Below are 22,806 nucleotides of genomic sequence, written 5' to 3'. Positions count from 1 at the left end.
TATTATTTTGCTCGGTCATCCATTGTGCCTCTGCTGGAATGTGGATTGCCTGTCTGTGTTTTGGACGACAGATGGCTAGGAAGCAGGGTGGCTCCTGATAATCTAGGTAGGTCAGGAAGGGGCTAAATATACCTGGGCTGCGATGGGGGAAGACAAAGGAGATTTCCTTGCACCTCAAAGGGCCTGGTCTGCCTCTGACAAAGCAGTCTCCACCTCCTGCCAGGAATTCACACCAGAGAAGGCCGAACTGGTTCTGGCCGGGCACAGACACCCTCTGCCTCGAAGATCAAAGGATTTTTGTGTACAAATACTGGGGCCCAGACCCCTGACCTTTAGAACTCATGTGGATCAAGAAGACTGCCAGGAAGAAGGGCCAGAGAAGCTGCAAGAAGGAATGACTGCTTTGCTGCGTGCCTTGCTGTGCCGACCTGCAGTGGCTGCTTCTGTCTTGGACAGTGAAAGGCCTGGACTGGACTTTCTGCAACCAAATTGGTGAGACTCTCCAAGGGCTCGAAGTAGAGCTTGCCCCCTGTTCACAGAGTCTCAGGAACATCAAAGACTCCAGGTTCTTCGACCCGCAGCTCCTGGGACTGTGTGTTTCGTACTGCAACCCGAAGACCACCACCTCGACGACGCCTACGACGACCCTGCCAACCCCGTGTCCTGAAGGCACCGCAGAGGGCACCGCCACCCAGGTCTCACCGATGACTACGCTGAGGCCATCACCGAGCCGCTGCTCGCACCGCACTCTGCACCGCCTCTCAACACAATGACGCCGTGGCCTTCCTGACGCCGCCACTTCCCGCCAAGATCGATGCTGCTGCTTGCACCGTGGTTCGGGGGCACCGCTTGTAAGTTAAACAACGCAACGCCCTCATTCCACACCGCAGCCTTGGCTCACCGACGCCGGTGCCAACGACTGCTGCTCGTCAGCCGACGACATCGCTTCAGCAACGACGCTGCTTGCACCGTGACCTGCTAGCACCGTGCCGCGCTCCGCCTCCATCTCACACCGTGACCCTGGTCTCACCGACGACGCGATCTGACGCTGCCACTGAGCCGCTGCTCGCAACGCGACCTGGGGGCACCGCACGCCGCACCGCTGCCCTTCGCACCGCAGCACCCGACGCCTATTGGCGCCAGGGCTTCTGATCCCATCAGAAAGAAGCTCGATCTGCAACGCGAGTGACTTCAAGGGCCCCATCGCTCTGCATCTCTGAAAGATACTGTTTGCGGGTCTTCCCGACACCGTAGCTGGCCCGCGACCCCGCGGCCAGCCAGAACTGTTTTTGGATTTGTGTGTCCACAACGCCGTGGAAGCCCGGACGGAGCTATCCACAGAAGGAACTCCTTTCAATCAACCTAGTTTTGAACTGTGAACGTCTAAGTATAGTATTGTGGATTTTTATCGTTTTTGGTCTTGTTTTAATTATATAAAAATATTGGTTATTTTTCTAAACTGGTGTGGTGTCCTTTTGTAGTGCGTACACTGTATTACTGTCGGTTATGTGCAAATGCTTTACACACTGCCTCTAAGATAAGCCTGGCTGCCCGTGCCAAGCTACCAAGGGGGTGAGCAGGAGTTATTTTGGACTCCCTTATCCTGACTAGAGTGGCGATTTTTGCCTGGCTTTGGCCCACGCCCTAGCCTACTAAAAATCCCATTTTAACAACAAGTTATAGTTGTGTGGCTTGTGAGTACATTGTGTATGACGGTGTGCTAATTAAAATAACGTGAAGGTTGTGGTTACATTTTAATTTAAGGTATAACTGTAACTGTACAAGTTCTAATGTTTGTGTACTTCAAGTTTGCTTTGTTTTGAAGGAAGAAATAAAGTTATAATCATCTAAAGGTGGTGTGTAAAATATAAATTTAAGGTATAACTCCAACTTTAGAATTTGTTTTGTCTGGTGTGCATTTAGTTTGTATAAAAAAATACAATTTTCGTAACTTTAACTACTTTTTAATCTTGTTTTTTCATATATGTGTGTGTGTGTGTATATATATATGTATGTGTACATATATATGTATATATATATATATATATATATATATATGTGTGTGTATGGGGGGAAAACGTAGTTAAAGGTTGAAGCCTTTAATCTTACCTCTGTGTCTGGCTGGTATATGTTTATATACATACATATACACGCCAGACACAGAGGTAAGATTAAAGGCTTCAGTCCTACTTTTATGTCTGGCCTGTCCTGTTTATTTGCTTCTCAAAATCTGAGAATGGTACTTATTTTTCCTCCTCAAACTTTGATCCAGAGCAAGAGAGAGAAAAGCATAAAAGGGGCAAAGATGAGGAATGGACAAAGCACTAAAAAGCAGGAATTAAAAACAATGTGAAAGAGTGAGATACCGTTGCAGTGTGTGTCTGGTGGTATTTAAAAGAGGCTTGAGGTGGAATCTAGACTATGTAGCCGTGATCATTTACATTTGATAGTGCCAGCTTAAGGCTTCTGGCCAAAACCTTGCTCCCCGGGACTTATTCTTTAACAAATGAATCAGTGGCTGAGGCAAAAACAGTAGTGGTTTGAAGTGGGACAATAGAGGAAGTATGGGAACAGGAGAGGCTATAAGCATGGAAGGGGGAGATGGTGGTTGGTGAGGACAGCAGAGGACAAAGTCAAAATGTGGGGGAAAGAGTGAGAACAAGATGTGAAGCAGGAAAGCGGAGACAGCGACACAGTGAGATGGCGTGGCATCAGGAGAGGTGAGGCAGCAGAAGGTGGGTTCAGAGAGGCAAGAAAAAGCAGGCACAGGAGAGATGGAAGAGGAGACCTAGTGGAGGCAGGAACTTCATGGGAGGATGAGTCTAAGACAGTACATAGATGAGATGTGAATAGGAGTTTTCTAAGACTGTGACAGGCAACTAGGAGTCGAAGCCAGGGATAAGTGTTGGAAGAAGCAGAGACAGGAGAGTGGGTTGGAAGTAAATGTGGTGGGGAGCGGACAACAGGCAATGCAAGACACTTATGATACGGATTACAAAAGTCAGCAAAGTGGTAAGGAGATGGGAAACAGCAGAAGCTGGTGGCAGGGGAGGGAGACCTCATCTGGACACGATAGGGTCGACAGCAGTCGATCAAAGTACTGTGGGGACTATGATAGTAGGGATGATAGCAGTGGGCATGAGCTGAGTAACAAGGCACAGAGTTCCTGGGTGACAGGGAAAAAAGGGATTAGAGAGTGAAATATGGTGTTTGAATTATCAGTTGGTAAATAATGTTGTAAACCTGACACGTTGTTAAAGGGTAATCTTAAAAAGCGGAATGCTCCCCAACACACTGAGGGGAGCAGTTCAGGTGGGCTTTACCGTAGCCGCTTCTTCCACCACTTCCGTAAGTCTTTGGGTATAAATCCCGGAGTAGGGCCAGCTTTAGTGAGTGAACAGGTGTCTGCCAGGAACTAAACTACTTTCCTTAAAAAGTACAGATTGTGAAGTCCAAGAGCTACTTAATGGGGTGCTGACACACTTGACGGACACACTCTATGGCATGCCCATCCCATTTATGACATTTGATTGAAGAAGTTGCTTATCTCATGGAAATGCTGTGATCCTACGGTTATTATTGTTCATTTGTAGTAACACACAGTCTTCATTTTGTAGGAAGATAATATGGCTTTTGGAAAACCAGTAAAGTAAGTTGTTTTTTATTTTTTTACATTTATTAATTTATTTTATAGGGGGCTTGAGGGCCTTTTTTGTGTGAGGGAATCTGTTCGAAATGAGTGCTGCTGCCCCTGGTTAGGAAGAAAACAATGTTGGCTTCTTCTAATCCACTGGTTTGTGCTGCTTGAACATTAGAAACTGCGCATCCAAATGAGGAAGGATTGGATAGATGGCCTGGATAAACTGAGATGAACTGGGGCTTTTGAGAGCAGCAGTGTAATCTATCTGCAATGTTCAGCAGGCTTTGCTCGTAGAGACCTTTATTTAATTAGCACTATCAGACATGGCCTTTGTGTGCTTCTCCATGCCTGCTCCCTCCAGTTTCCTCTTTTTCCATCTGTCCACCTCTTTTTATCCCTCTATCTCGATCTTTCCCCCCTCACTTTCTGCCTCTCGCGTTCCCTCCATTTGTGGATGTGCTTCCCCTTAGTCTGTATGTCTTACTTAGGCAGCACTCCAGTAGAAATATAGAAGTTGAACGATTCCTGCATCTTGTACTGTTCTTTTGCTTTCCAGTCAAACAGTGAGCCTACATCTTGTATAACCAATTTTTTTATTTCACTTAAAGGTACTGGAAACTGGATCCAAACAAGGTGTATGCTAGCGGCCCCAACGCCTGGGACACCGCTGTCAATGAAGCATCCGAGGAATACAAGCACAGGATGGTAAGGGCTCTAACCTGTCATACTGTCTGTACTTGAACCTTAAACACATCCATTTCTAGATTTTTACCAAAATTCCCGATCCAATGTCTGTGTGTGCAGAAATCTTCTTACATTTGGGCTGATCTTTTCTGTGTTCTGCTGTGTCCATTCTGTCCATCTGGGGGAGTTCTTGTTCCTTTAACTCTCTATCATTTCGAGTTTGTGTTACCCTCTCTTCTCTGTTCTGTGTTTGTGCATCTGTAACCCACTAGCCTTAAGTCCTTGGGCTAACTGAGCTGTCACACAGTTGCGTATCTATACTTCTGTCCAGCAAGTATGCTACCACCTTCTTCTCTATGATGTGTGTGTGTGTCCTGTGCTACTATCTATGTGAGTCCTTGTAACCTTCTCCTATTTCGGCATCTCTGTGGCTCTGTCCTTCAGAGATCGTAATAATTCTCAGTCTTCCTTTGCTATTTGTATATTGGGGCCTTTGTTCACCTAACATATTACTAGATCTCTCCTGGGTGCCTTTCTTCTTGTGATTAACTTTGCCATTGTTTCCTCTGTGTGGTCTGTAGTTCTTTCAGTCTCTCTTCATCATACAGGATTTTTGTCAGCACTTTAGGTGACCAGATTGTAAAGTGCAATATACTGTCTAGATATTTCATATCATTGCCAAGATGGCCACCCGGTGAGGAGCTCCGGCCGGGAGCTGCCGGTCAGTGTTTGCCGCTCTGGACCTAAAACCCCTTAAAACCCCTTTTTCCCTGGATTTTTCTCCGATATCCGGACAGCGGACACAGAGAAGCCTTGGCCGATGCCCGGTGGAGCCGCTTGGTTCGGCTATAGGGGAGTCTGGCCTGGGTTTCTCACTAGGCCGTCTCCTACCCAGCCGGACATCGGAGCATGGATTACCTTACCACTGATGCCTCTCTTTCCGACTCGTCCGCCTCACTCTGAGCTTACCGTCCACCTGGTGATTATCCAGCCTTGGCGCAGTTCTGGCTCCTTCGGATGGCTCCGGATGGTGTTGGATTGCTCTAAGGAGTGATTTCCACTCTTCCCGGGACATCGAGACGTCTTGGCTGATACCCAGAGAAGCCACTTGGTTCGGCTATCGAGGAATCCGGCCTGGGTTCTACCGCGGCCGCCACCTACTCAGCTGGACAGCGGGGAAAGACTTTTCTCATCCCGCTGCTGTTGCTGTTCTCTCCCTCTGCTCACTGCCTCAGAATAAGTGGTCGCTGATGAATAACGGGGCCAGCCATGGCGCAGCGTTGTCTCCATCGGCTGCCTGCCTGCCAGTCCTCGCTGCCTCCCCATGCTGGCTGTCTACCTGGATATGCTCCGCCTCGTCCCCGACTTCTAAGACCCAAGAAACCTTTTCCAGGTATGGGGGTGCGGGACCATGACCGGTAGATTGCCTACACCGATGCCCCAGAGGTCCGAGCCTGCACGCCTCTTCTCCCTACCTTTGACTTTTGAACCGCGTACCCCCCTTTGACTTCTCTTTTGCACTTTAATTCATGTGCCCTAGGTCACATCCTTGGACTTAATGACTTTTTGTCGTCTGCCCTGCCTGCCATTTTGCCGCTGATCTTCGCCGATTCCTCCGGACCCGCCATCTTGTCGATCCTATGTCCTCTCCTAGCTCTTTCCCCTCGTCCCCACCCCCCCCCCCCCCCCTGACGATCCTCAAACGCTTCTCCCTCTTTGGTCTGCTGTTTTTCCATCCCCTCTTATCCCCTCTCCCTCTCTCATATCACTACTTTTGTCCCCCCTACCTTCTCTCCTCCCTTTTGATTTTCCCACTAACCTTGTTAATTTCCGTGCAACTGTCTTTTATTTACTGCACCTTGACTGTACTTTTGTCATTATGTAACCTATTTAATACTCGTAACTTGCAGCTTGCTCTGCCTTATGTAAAGCGCTCTGATACCTCTGGGTCTAGCCAGCGATATATAAAATTCATAATAAATATTTCAAAATGAACTAAGCTTTGTCACTGAGATGGTCCCAGGCCTAAATTGCCATATCATTCTCACTTATTTACAAAACCCCTGTCTGCCTTCACATTTAGAGCAGGACATATGAGGGCGGATATCATTTGCCTTCAAGAAACGCATATTGAGGCTTGCAGAAGGAAGGTCATGGAATTGGATGGGTATCAACTGATTTCTTCGACTAGGCAGGATACAAGGACTAAAGGGGTGGCAATATTCGCCCGGAGGGGCCTGGCTAGTTTTTCATGGTGCACTGCGGATAAAATAGGAAGATGGGTAATTATACAGTGTTGTGTAGGCAATAGTTTGGTTACACTTTGCTCGGTCTATGGATCAGTGTTAGATGATCCAGCACTGTTTGATTGGCTGAATATCGAATTAGTGGGGTGGCCCCATCCTTTTATTATCTGCGGGGACTTTAATATAAATATGAGCTGTTCGATTTCCAATTATCCTGGGATAATATATCAAGGGCGGAAGCCTAAAGTATTTAAATCTCTGCTTCAACTAAGAGTATTGCATGGGTTGCTAGATATCTGGGCAAAACAAGATAAGAATGATCCGGGATATACGTATTTCTCCGCCCTCCTAAAACTCATGTTAGATTAGATTATTTTTTTGTATCACAGGAACTGGCACATGGTAGTAAAATAACTAAATATCCCTGAGTCATGTCAGATCACAATCCTTTGGTTCTCGAAATCAATATTCAGAAAAAACCACAAGTAGCTCGTTGGACATTCAATAGAGCTTTAAGTGATTGCGGCTATATACAACATATTGAGAGATGGATCCCTAGGTTCATTGGCGAAAATCTGGGTAGTACTAATATACAAATTGTTTGGGACACCCTAAAGGCGGGCATTAGGGGAGAGACTTCTAAGTATGGATGGGAGACACAAAAGGAGGAGAGGAATAAGTTAAATATACTGTATGACGTACTAGAAAAGGCGAAGCCCACCTGATAAAGGTTCTCTCTGAGGGTGGTGACCCAGGGATTGCTCAAGCAAGGATATTATTTGCCAGGTCCGCAATCACAGAAATTTCACTTAAGAAATCAGCCGGTAGATATATGGCCTGGCAGAGCAGGCTCTATGATAGCAATGAAAGGGTGGGTCATATGCTTGCAGTCCGGTCCAGAGAAAAAGAAGTCCAAACTCGTATCACAGAAATTATTGATCCCGACGCTGGCCCGGTTAACGACCCTGAAGCTATTTTATCGACGTTTTAGAAATGTTATCAAGAATTATATACAGAGGATATTCGGGGGGTAGAGGACGAGATTGAGGAATACCTTAACGAAATAAAGCCGGAACAGCTCTCCCTTGGGGAGAAAGATATGTTAGAGTCACCAATCAAACTTGAGGAAGTGAGAGTGGCGATTGAGTCCCTGCCATGGGGTAAAGCTGTAGGGACGGACTTTATACCAGGGGAATTGTATAAAAGATTTAGGGCTTAACTAATGGCTATGATGATCGAGATCTTTTGCAGTGTCCAAGCCGGTGAGGTACCGTCCGAAACCTGGAATTCAGCTAATATCGTGGTATTATTGAAAAAAGGTAAACCTGTAAATGAACCCGGGTCATACAGACCTATTACGCTGATTAATAGTGACACGAAAATGTATGCAAAAATTCTCGCAAACAGACAGCGTGGCTCCAACATTTGACAGCGCCTTGAGCTCTAGCCACTTTGTGGGTTACTGCCAGTTTCTAGTTAAAAACACTTTTCTCAGGCTAAATTATGGGTAAAAGGAAAACTATGGAGGGAACGGGAGGAGGAAACGGTGCCAATGGTGGGGCTGGTAAGGGGAAAAAGGCAAGGAAATCACACAAACACTCAGGCAGTAACTGCGTGTTGGATAGAATAGATAACCTCATTTGTGAATGCGAAGGCATATTAGAAGCCGAAACAATAATGCCCCATACCAACGGCCAGTCCCCTCCTAAAGTCATCAGCCCACCCCGCACAACCACCATTCCAGCAATGTTCCATAAGCCCCCCCAAAAGGGGGCCTCTACACTTAGTAAAGATACATCTTTAGAGCCATTGGCAGTACAGGTGAGGGACACCCATTCCCTAACCTCCCCTACTTGCACTGATGAGTGCCAGTCCGGCCCTCCTATCCCCTGTGCAAACCGGTTGTCACCACTGGCGGACTTGCCTGATAACCAAAGGGAAGACACGCCCCAGTTACCCTGTATGCCCACAACCGGGCCTAATGAAGAGCACAACTCCGCATCACAGGAGACACCCCAGCTTATTAATATGTTCAGGTCCGAGATAGGAACCATGAGGTCCATGATTGAAGAACTCACTACTCTGGTCAAATCCATACTTCAAAAGGACCCTCCATGTCGGCAGCGTGCAAACCCTTTGTTAGAACTTTTGTCCACAACCTCATACGGCATGCGTGTCGACAACTAAGGACAGGGGTATAATAGGCTGTGGGTCCCTCTTGCCCCCTTCTAATATACTAACCGATAAGCATACTCCATCAACCTTAAGATCAATTATTCAAATAATCTTAAAACCAGTACCCATAAAGATCTTTGTAGCTTAGCTGATTCCCAGGTCTCCATAAACCACGTCAGACCTTTCATCCCATCACTGGCACAGCGCCCCCTTGAGAAAACCCAACAGAAGCAGAACCATCCAGTTATCCCCCCTCCTGCCCCATGCTTTAAAATGAAGATTCCCTAACCAATAAAGCCTCTCACTGGATCCGTCATATCAGGGGCTGCCGCTCAGTGATACGCGATGACATCACTAGGGCCCGGAGATGTACGTCCCTCGCTCAATCATTGGACTGTATCGAGCTCACTATGACCAGGGCTGATCTGGCTGAAAACCGTCTTGACCTGGAGTATCGCACCTGCCCCTCGGCCACTTCATCTATACAGTTCAGTTGGTTTCCGCCTGTTACTGGGAGTAGGTCACCCGCCATGCAATTATCCACCACCTCAGTGGGAGGGACCTCTCTGGAAGCCATTGACTGACTACAGGGCATGTGTCAACCGCACCAGTAACCATATTTCATCCCTCTAAATATCAAGCATGACTCCCATAGCATCTCGGTCCCTCGCACTGACCCTGAGCCACTGGCAGACAGCTTGGGGGGGGGGGGGGGGGGGGGGGGGATCGAAGGGTCAAAGTAGTCCCCCTACTGATATTCAGAGGGCCCAGGATGCGAAATTCCTCACACCCGTAGACCCGCAGATATTGCCCTATGCCCCAGCCTCGCTTAGCCGACACACTCCAAGTAGAAACAATGTACCTGACTCAGCCTCATACCATCAGCTGAAGATAATCTCTTGGAATGTGGCAGGGCTAAGCAGCAAACTGTCATTCCCCACTAGAACGAACTGATTGAGGGTTTTGATATTTGCATCTTTCAGGAGACCTGGAGTGTGGTTCCATTGTATAAATCAGGCTACACTTGTTTCTATTCATCAGCAATCACTATGGGGAGAGGGCGCCCATCAGGGGGTCTGATCTTCTAGGTGAATATTGCCCTGGGCTGTCGAACTACCTTACAAACAAGTTCAATCCCCGATATTTTGAGGCTGACCATCGGGGGGGGGGGTGTACTCTTGATTTGTTCAATGTCTACATAAGGGACACCAAAGGTGGCAGACCTTCACCCATTGTCACAACTCTGGAAGAAATTGCTAGCTAGCTGCCCGCCTGACTCTAGAGTCGTGGTTGCAGGAGATTTCAGCTGCACTTTTGAGCCCCTGGACACAGAGGATATGCTGGGGATCAAGGATGACGACAGGAAATGGGCTGTTCTCCCCCTCCCCCCCCCCCCTAAATTTACCCCCTGTTAAAAGATGGACACAGCTAGCAATCCAACTTAATGCACTTACTACAGAGTTTGGTCTGAGGGCAACTAACGGTAGAACTCCATCAGATAGCCAGGGGGCAAACACCTACAAAAGAGTTAGTTGCCCGTCACGCATTGACCACATCTTACTAGATGTAAGGCTCTGAGGAGATATGATCGACATGTTTGCGGGTACTACCATCGACAGTGATCACAACCCTCTTTGTGCTAATATGAAGTCTCCGTGGGCTGTCCCTTGCCATCACGAGAGCACTTGAACGCTAACCTCTACTAGAGAGGTTGTTCCTTCAAACTGTAAAATATTTTTTAAATGGTGTAAGGTCTCATTGCAAAAATCAAAAATAGCTGGCATTCTGTAAGTCCTGACCCCGAACACATCAGAGCATCAGGCTGCAGCCAACGATTCAGGGGGGCTGTTAGACGTCCCCATTATCCACTCACGCACAATGGAACAACTGAGTGCATATTTTCTAGCATCCGGTAAGAGCAGCAAGTCGAGAGTGCCTCTTAAAGGGCCACACTCGTGGTACACGAAAGACTGTAGGCATAAAAGACAGTTCCTAGCTGTAGCAATTCCAAACAAGAACTGCCCGGTGATCAAGACTGCTAGGAAGGATTTCAGAGCAGCTTTGCACCAGGCAGAGATTAAGTGGGATGAATCTCACTGGCATGAACTGAAGGATGCTAGCCTAGCTAAGGACACTAATCTATTCTGGACCCTAGTCACCCTGGGCAGGAAGAAGGATTCTTGCTCACTCCCCAATCACATCTCAAGCCAGGACTGGCATGATCATTTTGGGAAGCTTTAGTCTGCACCAGAGCCCACACATCTGGAGGGGCTATGTGACCCCTTAGACTCCTCTGATATTGGCAATGTTAGTGAACTTTTTTCTTTGGCTGAAATTGAAGCCGCGCTAAGGAAGATAGTACCTGCCAAAGCAGCTGGACGGACGGTCTACCTGGAGATTTATTTCCCGCAGTCACTACAAATTGGGCACGTTATATTCTTATACTTATCAATGCCATTGCCAGTGGCTGCCCAGTACCAGAGTCTTGGAAGGGCGCAGAGGTGGTCCCGATCTACAAAAAGGGTGCCAGAGAAGACCCCTCAAACTACAGACCAATCAGTCTGATAGATGCAATGCAGAAGGTTTTTGGTAGATTCTTGCTGCAGAGGACGAAGATGTCCTTTCCCAATATCAAGCGGGCTTCAGGGCCAGCACTGGAACGGTCGACCAGGTATTTAGGCTGCTTCTCATATATTGGAAAGTCGTGGTAATCGGCAAGGGCAGTCTTTATCTTGCATTTATCGATTCAAAGACCGCCTTTGACCTGGTACGCAGGAATAAGCTGTGGCAGATACTTGGAGATATGGGCGACCCTCCCTTAATCCTTAACCTGCTGGTCCAGCTCCATGAGGGCAATTATGCACAGGTGAGATGGGGACACAAGGCCAGCTGACAGAGCAGATCCCCGTCAACAGGGGAGTCTGCCCGGGCTGTGTTATGGCACCCACCCTGTTCTCCTTATATGTGAACGGGGTGGTCAGCTTTTTGCAAGACGATCCAACTGACGCTCCAACCCTGGTGGGTGACAAGGTACCAACTCTCCTGTTTGCTGATGACACCCTGCTGGTGTCTAAAACTTCAAAAGGGTTACTAAGACTGCTGAATAGATTCCAATAATTTTGTGACTTTCGGGGGCTGGTCATCAATACCTCAAAAAACAAGTTCATGACATTTTCAGCCCCCACAAACCATTTAGAAACAACCTTACGTCGGATGGGACTCCTCTGGAGAGTCAGTACCTTTTGACTACCTTGGTATCCGACTCTCCGATAAAATGTCATAGAGGCCCCATTTAGCTAAGATGCTCATGAGCCATAAACGTGTGGTCGGGGTACTAGGTAAAGAAAATCGTTCCTCACAAAGTAGGCCAGTTGGCCCAGGCCTCACGGTTTGACGCTAAGCAGTTAGCTCAGCCCTTTAAGGAGCCGAGTTAGGGGGTTTGATAATGTGGATGACATCTGTAGATCTGAGCATAAGTTTCTGAGGGATTTGGTGATGCTGCCCCGTAATGTCCCTTTAACACCCTTATTGCTCGACATGGGCAGGCGGTCGTACAGAGATATTGCTAAGTTGCGCCCACTGCTTTTTTGGGCCCGTATAAGGCGGACCCCTGAACTTTCCAAATACGCCAAAGCACTAACTGAGGTGATAAGCTTAGACTTTAGCCACATAATCAGATGGATATCAAGCGTCAGGAAAAAATTGATAGCTCTGGGTTTCAAAGAATCCTGGGATAGGCAAAATCCCCCTAGCAAAGTGGAGCTGAAACGATCGTACTGGGAATGGTTAGAGATCCAAATGTGGGCAGACTAACTGAAGAATTCTATTGCCACAAGCAGAGTCCTTGAGCCATATCTAGATATAATTCAGGTACCAAGAGACAGGATGCTGTATATTCATTTTAGGTTAGGTACGCTTCCTGTTTGCGCATTGACTACAAAGTGGCACCCTTCCAAACAGACAACAGAAGATTGCCCCTGCTGCAGTGTCCTGCTGGAGTGTGTTGCCCATGTTCTGTTTGTTTATCCGGCGTATAAAAAAGCAAGGTCTAAATGGCTTAAACCAATCTGCCGACAACTGGGCACGACCGACCACCAGGTTGCTCTGCGCATTCTGAAGTCTGATGCAAGAGCCCTCTTTGCATGTGGTGTGGCTAAGTTCCTCAGCCACGCCTGAATAGTTAGGCAAAAAACCTTGCGTGGGGTGGTCTAACATCATATCTAAGGAGCTGTGGAGAAACCATTCTAGCTCAAGATGAATGTTCAATCCACTATTAAAGCTTCACCTTATGCATTTGCACTTTATATTAGCTCACCTGCCTCCCCGAAAGAGGGCCCAAACTTGTTCATTTGTTCGGTTCGCACGGCGGTCTCCACACACTGCTTTTTTGTGATGTCCTTATTAGATAGGACTGTTATGATTGTACTCTTTAACTGTTAGTATTGTATTTATCTACAGTTCTACTAATGAATGTTTATTATATTTTATTGTGTAGTCTCTGACAACTGTTTTATCTTTTGCGGTGCAACACTGTACTTTTACGCTCTGGCCGTGCACATTTTCCGGTCTATCTCTGTATCGCTTGTCATTTTGTACTTTTGTAACTTGTTGTTAAAATGCTTCTTGATGCTTTTATGATACCAGTTATCGAAATAAAGCAAAATGAACTGAACTGATTCTGTTCTTCGGTCTTGAGCAAGATACCCCGTGAACTTTGAGGAAAGGAGGGCTTGGGGATTGCAGAGTAAGGGACAAATTCTTGAGTAATTTGTACTTTTTCTCCCCTCTCTGGCTAGCACAACCTTTGCTGTGACAACTGCCACTCTCACGTAGCCATGGCACTGAACCTTATGAAATACAATGGCAGCTCCTCCTGGAATATGATAAAGCTTTGCTTCTTGATGCTTCTCCACGGCAAGTATATCAGGTATGATGTGCATACTGGGATTTGGCTATAAGTCCCACATTCCAATCCTTAATAGGACCCTGACATCCCCAGTTATAGGGAGAACATTTTCACATGAAAACGGTCTTCCCTTTCTTGCAGCTCCAGCAGGAGGGAGCTTTGGCCCCAAAACCATGCATTAATTGCTCAGCTGTCCCGGCATAGCCAATCTGCTGACATTGACAATCTATTTAAGAATCCGCTTCTTTAGGATTCCCAATGTCAAATGATATGCTTGCACATGGTGATTCTAAAAGGCTTGTCATGCTCGAGACTTACAGTAGAAGTTAGTTCTGTCTCCTGTGCTCTGCCCCGAGAACCATTGGTCTTGAGGTGGAGATGAGCAGTGGGAAATTATGGGTGGCTTTGCAGTTGTAGTTTTCCCCAAAATTTCTGAAGCTCTTGTCTGTTTCTCCCTCAGCTTTGGTGGTTTCCTCAAGACGTGGCTTCCGTTTCTCCTGGTGTTGGGCATCGGAATCACGGTTTGGCTGGCCCTTCATCTTCGGTGATGGCACAGGCACTTGTTCCTACTAGTGCAGCTGATTGAAACAGCCTGTGGGCACATGGCTGAGACCGAGAAGGACCGCTTCCATATGTATATTGTGCTTCTCCTGTGTACGTGCTCTGCATTTTCATCTCCCTGCGCACAGGCTGGAATATCGACTCTGCTTTTCCATCCAGGCCCCTCACTGGTCATTACAGAGCGCCATGCGGGACCCAGCAATCCTGGTGCAGGGAACATGAGGCTTGGGTGCACGGCCAAGAAGCACCTCTCAGAACATTGAGTGCCATCACAAAGTGTCTTCTATGTGTATTTCTAGTAATCAAGCGTGATTTTGCCAGTCCGGTTTGGGGTACTGTCAGTCCAGTCTGGTTTCTGGGTGCTGCTAGTCCGATTGAACTTTGGTTATGTTTTAGGGTGCTGACAGTACTTCAGGTGTTGTGTACTGCTAGTCCTGTTCCTTTTTCGGTGCTGCTGATCTCCGTTGATGTCATTTAGAGTCTGAATGCTGCCAGTTCATGTTTGTTGATTTTTGGATGCAGCCAGCCCAGTCTGATTTCAGAGTGGTTGACAGCCCTCAACTTTTAGATACTTCTTGTGTCAACAGACAGCACGAGACTAATGAAATATTTAACTTCACATCAAGTTTTTTTTATTTTGCTATGTAATTTACAGACAGGAGGTCACTAATAAAGGACTCAACTGAAATTGTAATTCTTGTTTAGGTTTGGCCCATATGTTTTACAGCTTAAAAGTAACCTATTGCCAGTTTTCTTTTTGAAATCTTTAAAACAGGGGTCTCTCAACAGGTCGATCGCGAGCTACCAGTAGCTCGCCGACCCTCTGAGAGTACCTCGCGCTGCTATTTAATTTTGTATCCCGTCATTTTCTTTCACAACTTTCAGCCCTTTTCCACAACTAAACAGCCCTTGCCTGCCTTCACACAAACCAGCTGCTCTGATTGGCTGTAGTGAGCTTAGCTGGGGCGGGTCGGGCTGAAGACTGTGACGTTTTTCCTCCTACTAACGCGCCACATGCCTTTTCCAGGCTGGCACCACGCTTCCTATCATCTTCCACTCCACTGACTTCACTTGGGCCTCCCGGAGCAGCTCTGACGTAAGAGGGGTAAAAGCACTCAGTGCTTGCAAGGCCTTTTGATTTTAGCGTTGTCTGCCACTGCACTTTAGATCTGCCTTCAGTGAAAAAGTGCAGTGGCAGGCAACGTTTAAAATTAAAAAGTCCTTTCAGGCACTGACTGGGGCTGGGCCGATATTCAGTGGCGTAGCTAGGGTGGAGCGGTGGGGGCGGTCCACCCCAGGCGGCACAATTTTGGGGGCGGACAAAGGCATTCAGATAAGGCTCGGCTTGCTTTCATGGACGTTCGGGGACGGGCAGAGAAGGAATAGGACTCGGGCAATGTCCTCTTCTTTTTTGTGCTGGCAGCTGTCCCCCCCCCCCCCCTCTCTTCCTATTATTCCCTCTTTCTGTCTTGCGTCTCACTTACTGACAACCGTGACTTGAAGAAACTGTTCACAACCTCTCTTTCCTTCTTTCATTTAGTTGCTGCCCTGTGCAATGGATCCAAAAAAGAAAAACACTCTTGCGAAAAATGCCCTTTTTCTGACATTTTTCTATTCCAAAGTGCAGCGGGATGGAGGGAAATAGAAGGTTTTAAATATGAAAAATAAATACACAACAAAATAAAGCAAGACAGAGGGGTTGCAAAGTGGCCAGATTGGTTTTATTTACATCCAAATACATCAGCATCACTTTACAGAGTTTGCCAGTGAAGCGCTACTTTTGTTTTCTCGTCTTTGAACAGCATTGTTGTCCCCAGGTGGGAACGTGTACCATTCCTGGAGGTACTGCAATACCTGGTTGATGGGTGGATTGGAAAACACAATGTGTACCATGGGTCTGTGTTTATGGATGTGGTCTTTAAACCATACTGCTTACGTTTTGTAAGGATCAGGCGCGCAACACCCATTGGACTCAAAGGGCTTCAGACCCCCCCTCCCCCCCCCCCCCCCCCCCCCCCTTCGTGTGTGGCGCCCGGGATGAGACAGCTTCCCGGCGCACACACAGCCGCACCCGAGCACTTCACAGGTCTTTAAAAGACCATTTGCATGTTAATGAGGCCTCGCTGTTGTTTCACCCCTTCTAAGAGCCCCTGCAGTTCCACTCTGCCTATGGCTTAAAACATTCAGTCAACCCACCCCCCGCCCCCCCCCCCCCCCCCCCCCCGTAATTTGGCTCTAGTTGCGCCTCTGGTAAGGATAGGATATAAGCAATGGACATTGAAACAGTTCCCTTCAGGGCCCTCTAGTCATGTCCTTAACTTTGCAGGTAAAACCACTCGGTGATTTCTGAATAGTGAGTTTTAGGCAGCATATTACTCTTATCAAGTGCATAATTTGAATTGAGCCACATCCAAGTGTTTATAGCTGGCACAATTCGGTTATAGCTGAAGGCAGTGCGAGTTTCTCTCAGTGGGGAAGTATGGTGTTCAGTGGGGGAGAGGATGTGGCACTATGGCCAGAGCTGTCGAATTTGGAACTGGGGAACCGGGTTCAGCCTTCATGACCTGTCCACCAGACCACTCTACTGAGGGAGCACATTCCCTTGCTAGACCTTAGAAGGCCCCACTGGACCAATCTAGACGGGAACTGTTTAGTATTTTTTTTTTTTTGTCCTCATGTGCCGCATCCACCCATTCTTTCCTTAAAGCGCCCTAGGGTGTAAATCATCTCATATCTGAGGAAACATTGCTCGCTAGAAAGCAGAAGGGAAAAGATATGACCCTTTCACCTAAACTCTCCAAAGCAACAGCCCCAAGAGATTACCAGCGACTTAATCATAGGACCACATTTTCCAACATAAAACCAAATTCTTCGAAGTCCTAATCCATCCCCTCACCCATAATATTCATAAAATAACAACCAAAATCTATGCTTCTTTTTCAGGGGTACTGTCATGTCGAGTTTACCAGTAGCTCTCATAGCTCTAATCCACATCAAATCAGTAGGGGGATCGGGAGAGACCCATAATTTACAAATTTCCCTGCGGGCCTACAGTATAGCATAAAACACCAATTTGGTTCTGTCATCTAAGCCCTTACCTTGTAGATCCAGTCTACCTGTAATAATACTTTCAGAGCTTACCTCAATCTTCTGTTTTAGAATAACTGACAGACAGTTGCTTACAGCGTCCCAATAGATCTTGATCGCCGGACACGTTACAAACATGTGTATGTCGTCCTCATTTAAGCTGTTACATTTAAGGCATCTTACATTACCACCATCTTTAAATTTTGCCAGCCGCTTTGGAGTCCAATATGCCCTGTGGAGAGTGAACAGGTGATTTCTTCTTAGGTTTGCTGGTTTCACCAACTTGTAAAGCATCAACATAGTTACTTGCCATTGATCTTCTGTCGCGATCCTCGGCAAGCTCTCTCCCCAAAGAATTTCCGGAAGTCGAAACGGGCCATCTTCCAACTCGATGATAGCCCAGTACCACGTTGCCACCTCTTTTTTAAAACAAACTTCCAAAGCTAGTTTTTCCTCAAACTCGTTATAGCAACCAATAAGATGGTTTTTCCCCACAGCCCAGCTTTGAATCTGATAATATTTAAATTTGGAGAACTTTGAACCCCAACATTGATTACATTCAGACCATGGTAACAGGATGCCATTCATGAATAATTCCCCCCATTTCTGGGGACCTTCTGCCTTTAAAGACTTTGCCAATGAGTCCTCTCTCCAGCTTGGGGCGCCCGGTGTTTCCCAAATTGGTGCGTTTGCACTAAAGTAAGGAATTTTTGTAGTCCTTCTGACCCGATACCAGAGCATAGCCAGGTCTCTTAAGATCTTCAATCTTACTTTTTTGAAAAATTTTGGGTCTGAAAATTTGTACATAAACCCGACATGTTTGACCCCTTCAATATTTAACAAAATAGATAGTAGTTCCCCAGTCGCTGATTTCCCTGGACTCCCCAAGAGAATTCTAAAATTTTTAAGCAAAAAAGCCCAGGAGTATATTTGAAAATCCGGGGCTGCCAGACCTCCCTTAATATGTTTCCTCCTTATCTTTTTCCATGATAGTCTAGACCCCTTAGAAGACCATATAAAGGACCCTATCTCACTTTGCAGCTTAGCCAACGCCTTTTTCTCAAACATGAGAGGGATAGAGTCGAACAAAAAAGTTAACTTTGGCAACACAATCATCTTAATCAAGTTAACTCGACCAAAAATAGTAAGAGGAAGATGACTCCAGCCCTTCATTAAACTAGAAATATCCTTCCTGGTTTTAGCCAGGTTGGTTGTAGCAATTTGTATGATGTCCTGAGTTATTTGTACCCCGAGATATCTAATCTGTCTTTTTGAAATTACATTCTCAGTTGCTTGATTCCAAGTCATAATTTCCGTTTTATCTGCATTCAAGCAATATCCTGAAACTAATCCAAAGTTGTTCGTAATTGTTCCTATTGCAATCAAAGCTTGATTCAAATCTGATGTTAAAATAACTATATCGTCAGCATAGAGGCCAATCTTTCTGCTCCAACCCTGAAATCTAAAGGGGGGGATGTTATCTAGCTCCCTAATTCTACAAGCTAAAGGTTCAATATATAAATCAAACAAAAGAGGGGATAGAGGACAGCCCTGCCTCGTACCCCTCATTACCTTTATACTTTTAGTTAAGACCCCATTAACTAGCACTCTTGAGGTAGGAGCTTGATAGAGAGATATTAAAGATTGGCCAAAGTTTTTCCCCAGTCGAAGATGGCTAATCACAGCCTTCAAATAAATCCAATTAACACGATCAAAAGCCTTAGCGGCATCTAGAGCAATAATCGCCAAGGGGAGCTTCTTATCAGTAGCAATGTCAATGCTTGTTATTAAAGAAAATGTTAATTCTTTAAGATATCTGCCCTTGATAAACCCCTTTTGATCTTCATGGACTATTCCGGGAATAACCCTGGCCAACCTGTCTGCCAAAATCTTCGCATATAATTTATAATCACTATTCAGAAGTGAAATTGGTCTGTATGAATCCATGTATCTTGGCGATTTCCCAGGTTTGGAGATAACAATTATATTGGCCTGATTCCAGGAAGCGGGAAGCTTTACATTGCCTGAGAGAACCCCATTAAATACTTTTAATAATAATGGTGACAAACTACCAGATAGAATCTTGTACACCTCCACGGGTAGACCATCTGGGCCAGGTGCCTTACCCTTTTTAGCTTGTTTGAGAACCAAATCTAATTCCCCCTGAACAATCTCTTGATCCAGCATATTTTGTAAGTCATCAGACAAGAGTTTTAGAGCAATTAACCAGTCTTCTATCAACTTCATATCAGGGATCAGATCTTCCCTATATACCTCTGCAAAGTAATTAAAAAAGGCATCCACAATATCCTTAGTATCCGTGACTATAAGGCCTGATCGTTCTACTTTGACTTCTTTAATTATATTTCTAACCCTGTCAATCCTAGCTTTCCAGGCTAGTAATTTACTAGTACCCTCCCCGTATTCAAAATGAGCTAATCTGCTAGCCTCCCATTTCTCTTTTACCCGCCTATTAAAAACGGAAATTAATTTCTCTTTCAAATCCACCAAGTTTTGAATGATCTCATCCTTTTGTGCAGTTTCACAGTTTACAATAGCTTCTTCACCCTGCCTAATTGCCTGTCGCCTGGTCGAGGGACCTGAGGAGACCCACGTACAGGACACAACTGACGGGACTTTTACACCTCCCCTGCAGGGCACTGACGGCCCCTTTAACGTGGACTGGATCGCTGAGGATGGAGGTGCGGCTCGGATGACGACATCGGGAGAGGACCAATCAGCATTGCCATTTCCAAATTTTCAACCTCAGAAAAATATTTTCTTCTTCTGCTAGCCCCAATAGCACCTAATCTGCCTCGCAAAAAAGCTTTAGTTGTTTCCCATACAATATCCAGACTTGTCGTGCCCAAATTTTGTTCTATAAACGTGTCAAGTTCCTGCTGAAGAGACTGTATGGCTTCCTGATCATATAACACTGTACGATCCAACCTCCATACAGACTCAAAATCGCAAGTTCCAATCACAAGCTCCAAAATAACTGCCGAATGGTCGGATAGATGCGCCCCCACATGCATACTTTTTTTTACTTTCCCCAATAATCTTACATCAATTAAGAAGTAATCAATTCTAGATTTATGGCGATATTTTTTATTAAAAAAAGTATACCCAGCATTCTGACCTGCCCTCAATCGCCATACGTCACACAAACCAAATTGCTCCATCAAACCTCTTAATTTAGTTGCCATTTTACTATTTACAAGGGCTCTACTACTCTCCGATCGATCCAACTTAGAATCTAATACTGTGTTAAAATCTCCAGCAAAAACTACAAAACCCGTAAAACTCAGCATCTCTGTAGCTAACTCATCTAATGGGCTAACATCATCTTGATTTGGGCCATAATACCCAATTACATGGTATAATAGGCCAGCAATCCTAATATTTACTATAAGCCACCTACCCTTGATGTCTGCTTTCCTATCTTCAATTTGGCAATCTAGTCCCTTCCTAACCAACAATAAGATACCTCTTGTTACAAATGTCTGTGGCATGTAAAACACATAATCTAACCACCGAAGTGCACCAATACATTTTTTACTCTCACCCTCAGTTAAGTGAGACTCTTGGAGAATAATAATATTTGCTGGGGAATCTTTCAAATAACTCAAAATCCTATCTCTCCTGGATCTAACCCTTAGGCCGTTTACATTCCATGACATCCAATTAATTTGATCTGTCCTACCCATAGTTATTTTCACCCGTGTTTGCTATCACCACCAGCACCACCCGAATGCGTACGCAGCACATGAGAACTATTTTAATTTTTAATGCCCTCTCCCAACCCCCCGCTACCCCTAACCCCAACCCTAACCCTCCCAGCTTCCTGCCCCCCAACCCCAGACCCCCCACCCGGGAAAACCCAACTAATATCCTTAGGCCCAACCTAGGCCTGCTAGAGAGACTGGTCGGGAGTGCGGAGAGTGGCGTGCGGAAAGGTAGGGGAAACATGGCGGCCAGCTAGGGAGACTGGTCGGGAGTGCGGAGAGTGGCGTGCGGAACGAGCGAGTGAACCGTGAACGGCGGTGATTTAATTGTAGTGCCTTCCAGCGTTTTTTTTTTTTTCAGTATCCGAATATACTTTCTGCAACAACTAATAATTTAGCCAAAGCTAAAAAAACATCGCTGTATGGCGAACGCTGTTGTCGAGCAAATCTCACCTGAGGAGCCGGCCCCGGAGGTAGCTGAGGCGGGGCTCGTTGAGAAGCCTCTCCCTCTCCCTGAGAGCTCGACGGGGGAATCGAGTACTGTAGCAAGCGGTAACGGACTAGCTGGAACAGCGACCGGGCGCTGGAGCCGCGCTGTGATCGAGCGAGGTAGAGGGAGGCGGGCGGTTTCCAGAATTCAGTTTTCTGCGGGAGGGGCACACGGAAGGGGAGCTGCTAGTGAGCAAGCTTGGTTTTCTCCCCCGATTACTGTTTGCAATGGCAATGGCGATATACAAACAGCGAAGACTTCCAAGTCTCTCACTAGTAGTTTAGAAACTGAGGGTAGGGAGATAGGCACTCGCCCCAAATTGAAAACGAAAGCTTCCCAGAAAATAAAAAAAAGTTAAGCGCTTAGGAGTGTAGGTAAGGAAGAGGTAGGGGAAGGCGGGGTTACACAGTTAGCTAGTAAAATTTCCAGCACAGCTAAGAAACATATCAGGCAATCTCATAAATTAGGGACGCTAGGAAAGAAAATCACCTTCAACCCTTCCCTGAATACATATTTTAAGCCGGTTCCTAAAACACTTGTACTTTCTGGGGGTAGGAGCTTGGTGGATTCTGCCGCCACTTGAAAATTCAGGGGTGAAATTGACCTAGTGGAATCCAAAAGTAGTTCAGAGGATTGGGCCGAATATCTGTCTCCTAATCGGTATAAACTTTTAGAGATGGAAACGGAAAATCAGGCTACGGGACTAGTAGGTAATTTGGATGCCCCAGTTGAGAGTTTGGGACAGTCTGACCCCCCGGTTGTGGTGGATAAATGTGGATTACAGGACAATACTTTGAAATCTGATGGCATGCTGGCTGAGGCCCATACAGACACGGTTGTAATTGCTTTATTAAAGAAGCTTGATCTAGATATGCATAAGGGTTTTGAAGAGTCCAAGGCAAAACAGGATGGAATTAGGGAGGCAGTCGGTCTGTTGGAAGCCAAATTTGACGATTTGAATCTCCGTACAGTTTCTCTTGAAAAGGAGGTAATGGTGATGCATGGTAGACTTGATGAAAATTGCGAGGAACTGGCGCAGGTTAAAATTAGAGAAAAAGCCTACGAGGAGCGCCTAGAAAGGTTGGAAAACATGCAGCGGAGAAATAATGTAAACATTTTGAGGCTTCCAGAAGGAAAGGAAGGGGATGATCTAAAGGGCTTTATTGTCCACTTATTAAAAACGGAGCTGCAATTGCAGGAAACGGAGGATGAAATCTCGCAAGATATACAGAGGATACATCGTGACCCTTTTAGATTGAACCCGTCTCGTTTGAAACCTAGGAAGATCTTGG

General features: G+C 46.2%; 1 protein-coding gene across 1 annotated transcript in view; it reads left to right on the top strand.

Moving 5' to 3' along the window:
* Positions 1-14,906, top strand: part of TMEM222 (transmembrane protein 222) — a 69,529-nt gene extending 54,623 nt beyond the window's left edge. Inside the window, exons 3-6 of the mRNA XM_085647692.1 lie at positions 3,618-3,649; positions 4,249-4,345; positions 13,542-13,672; positions 14,112-14,906. Of these exons, the coding sequence (XP_085503818.1) occupies positions 3,618-3,649; positions 4,249-4,345; positions 13,542-13,672; positions 14,112-14,199 (348 nt within the window). The 3' untranslated portion in view covers positions 14,200-14,906. The remainder of the gene's footprint in view (positions 1-3,617; positions 3,650-4,248; positions 4,346-13,541; positions 13,673-14,111) is intronic.
* The last annotated feature ends 7,900 nt before the right edge of the window (positions 14,907-22,806 follow it).

This window comes from Triturus cristatus, chromosome 3_2 (genome assembly GCF_964204655.1).
Source record: "Triturus cristatus chromosome 3_2, aTriCri1.1, whole genome shotgun sequence".
In the NCBI taxonomy this organism is placed as follows: Eukaryota; Metazoa; Chordata; class Amphibia; order Caudata; family Salamandridae; genus Triturus; species Triturus cristatus.
This window is presented reverse-complemented; position numbering and strand designations above follow the sequence as displayed.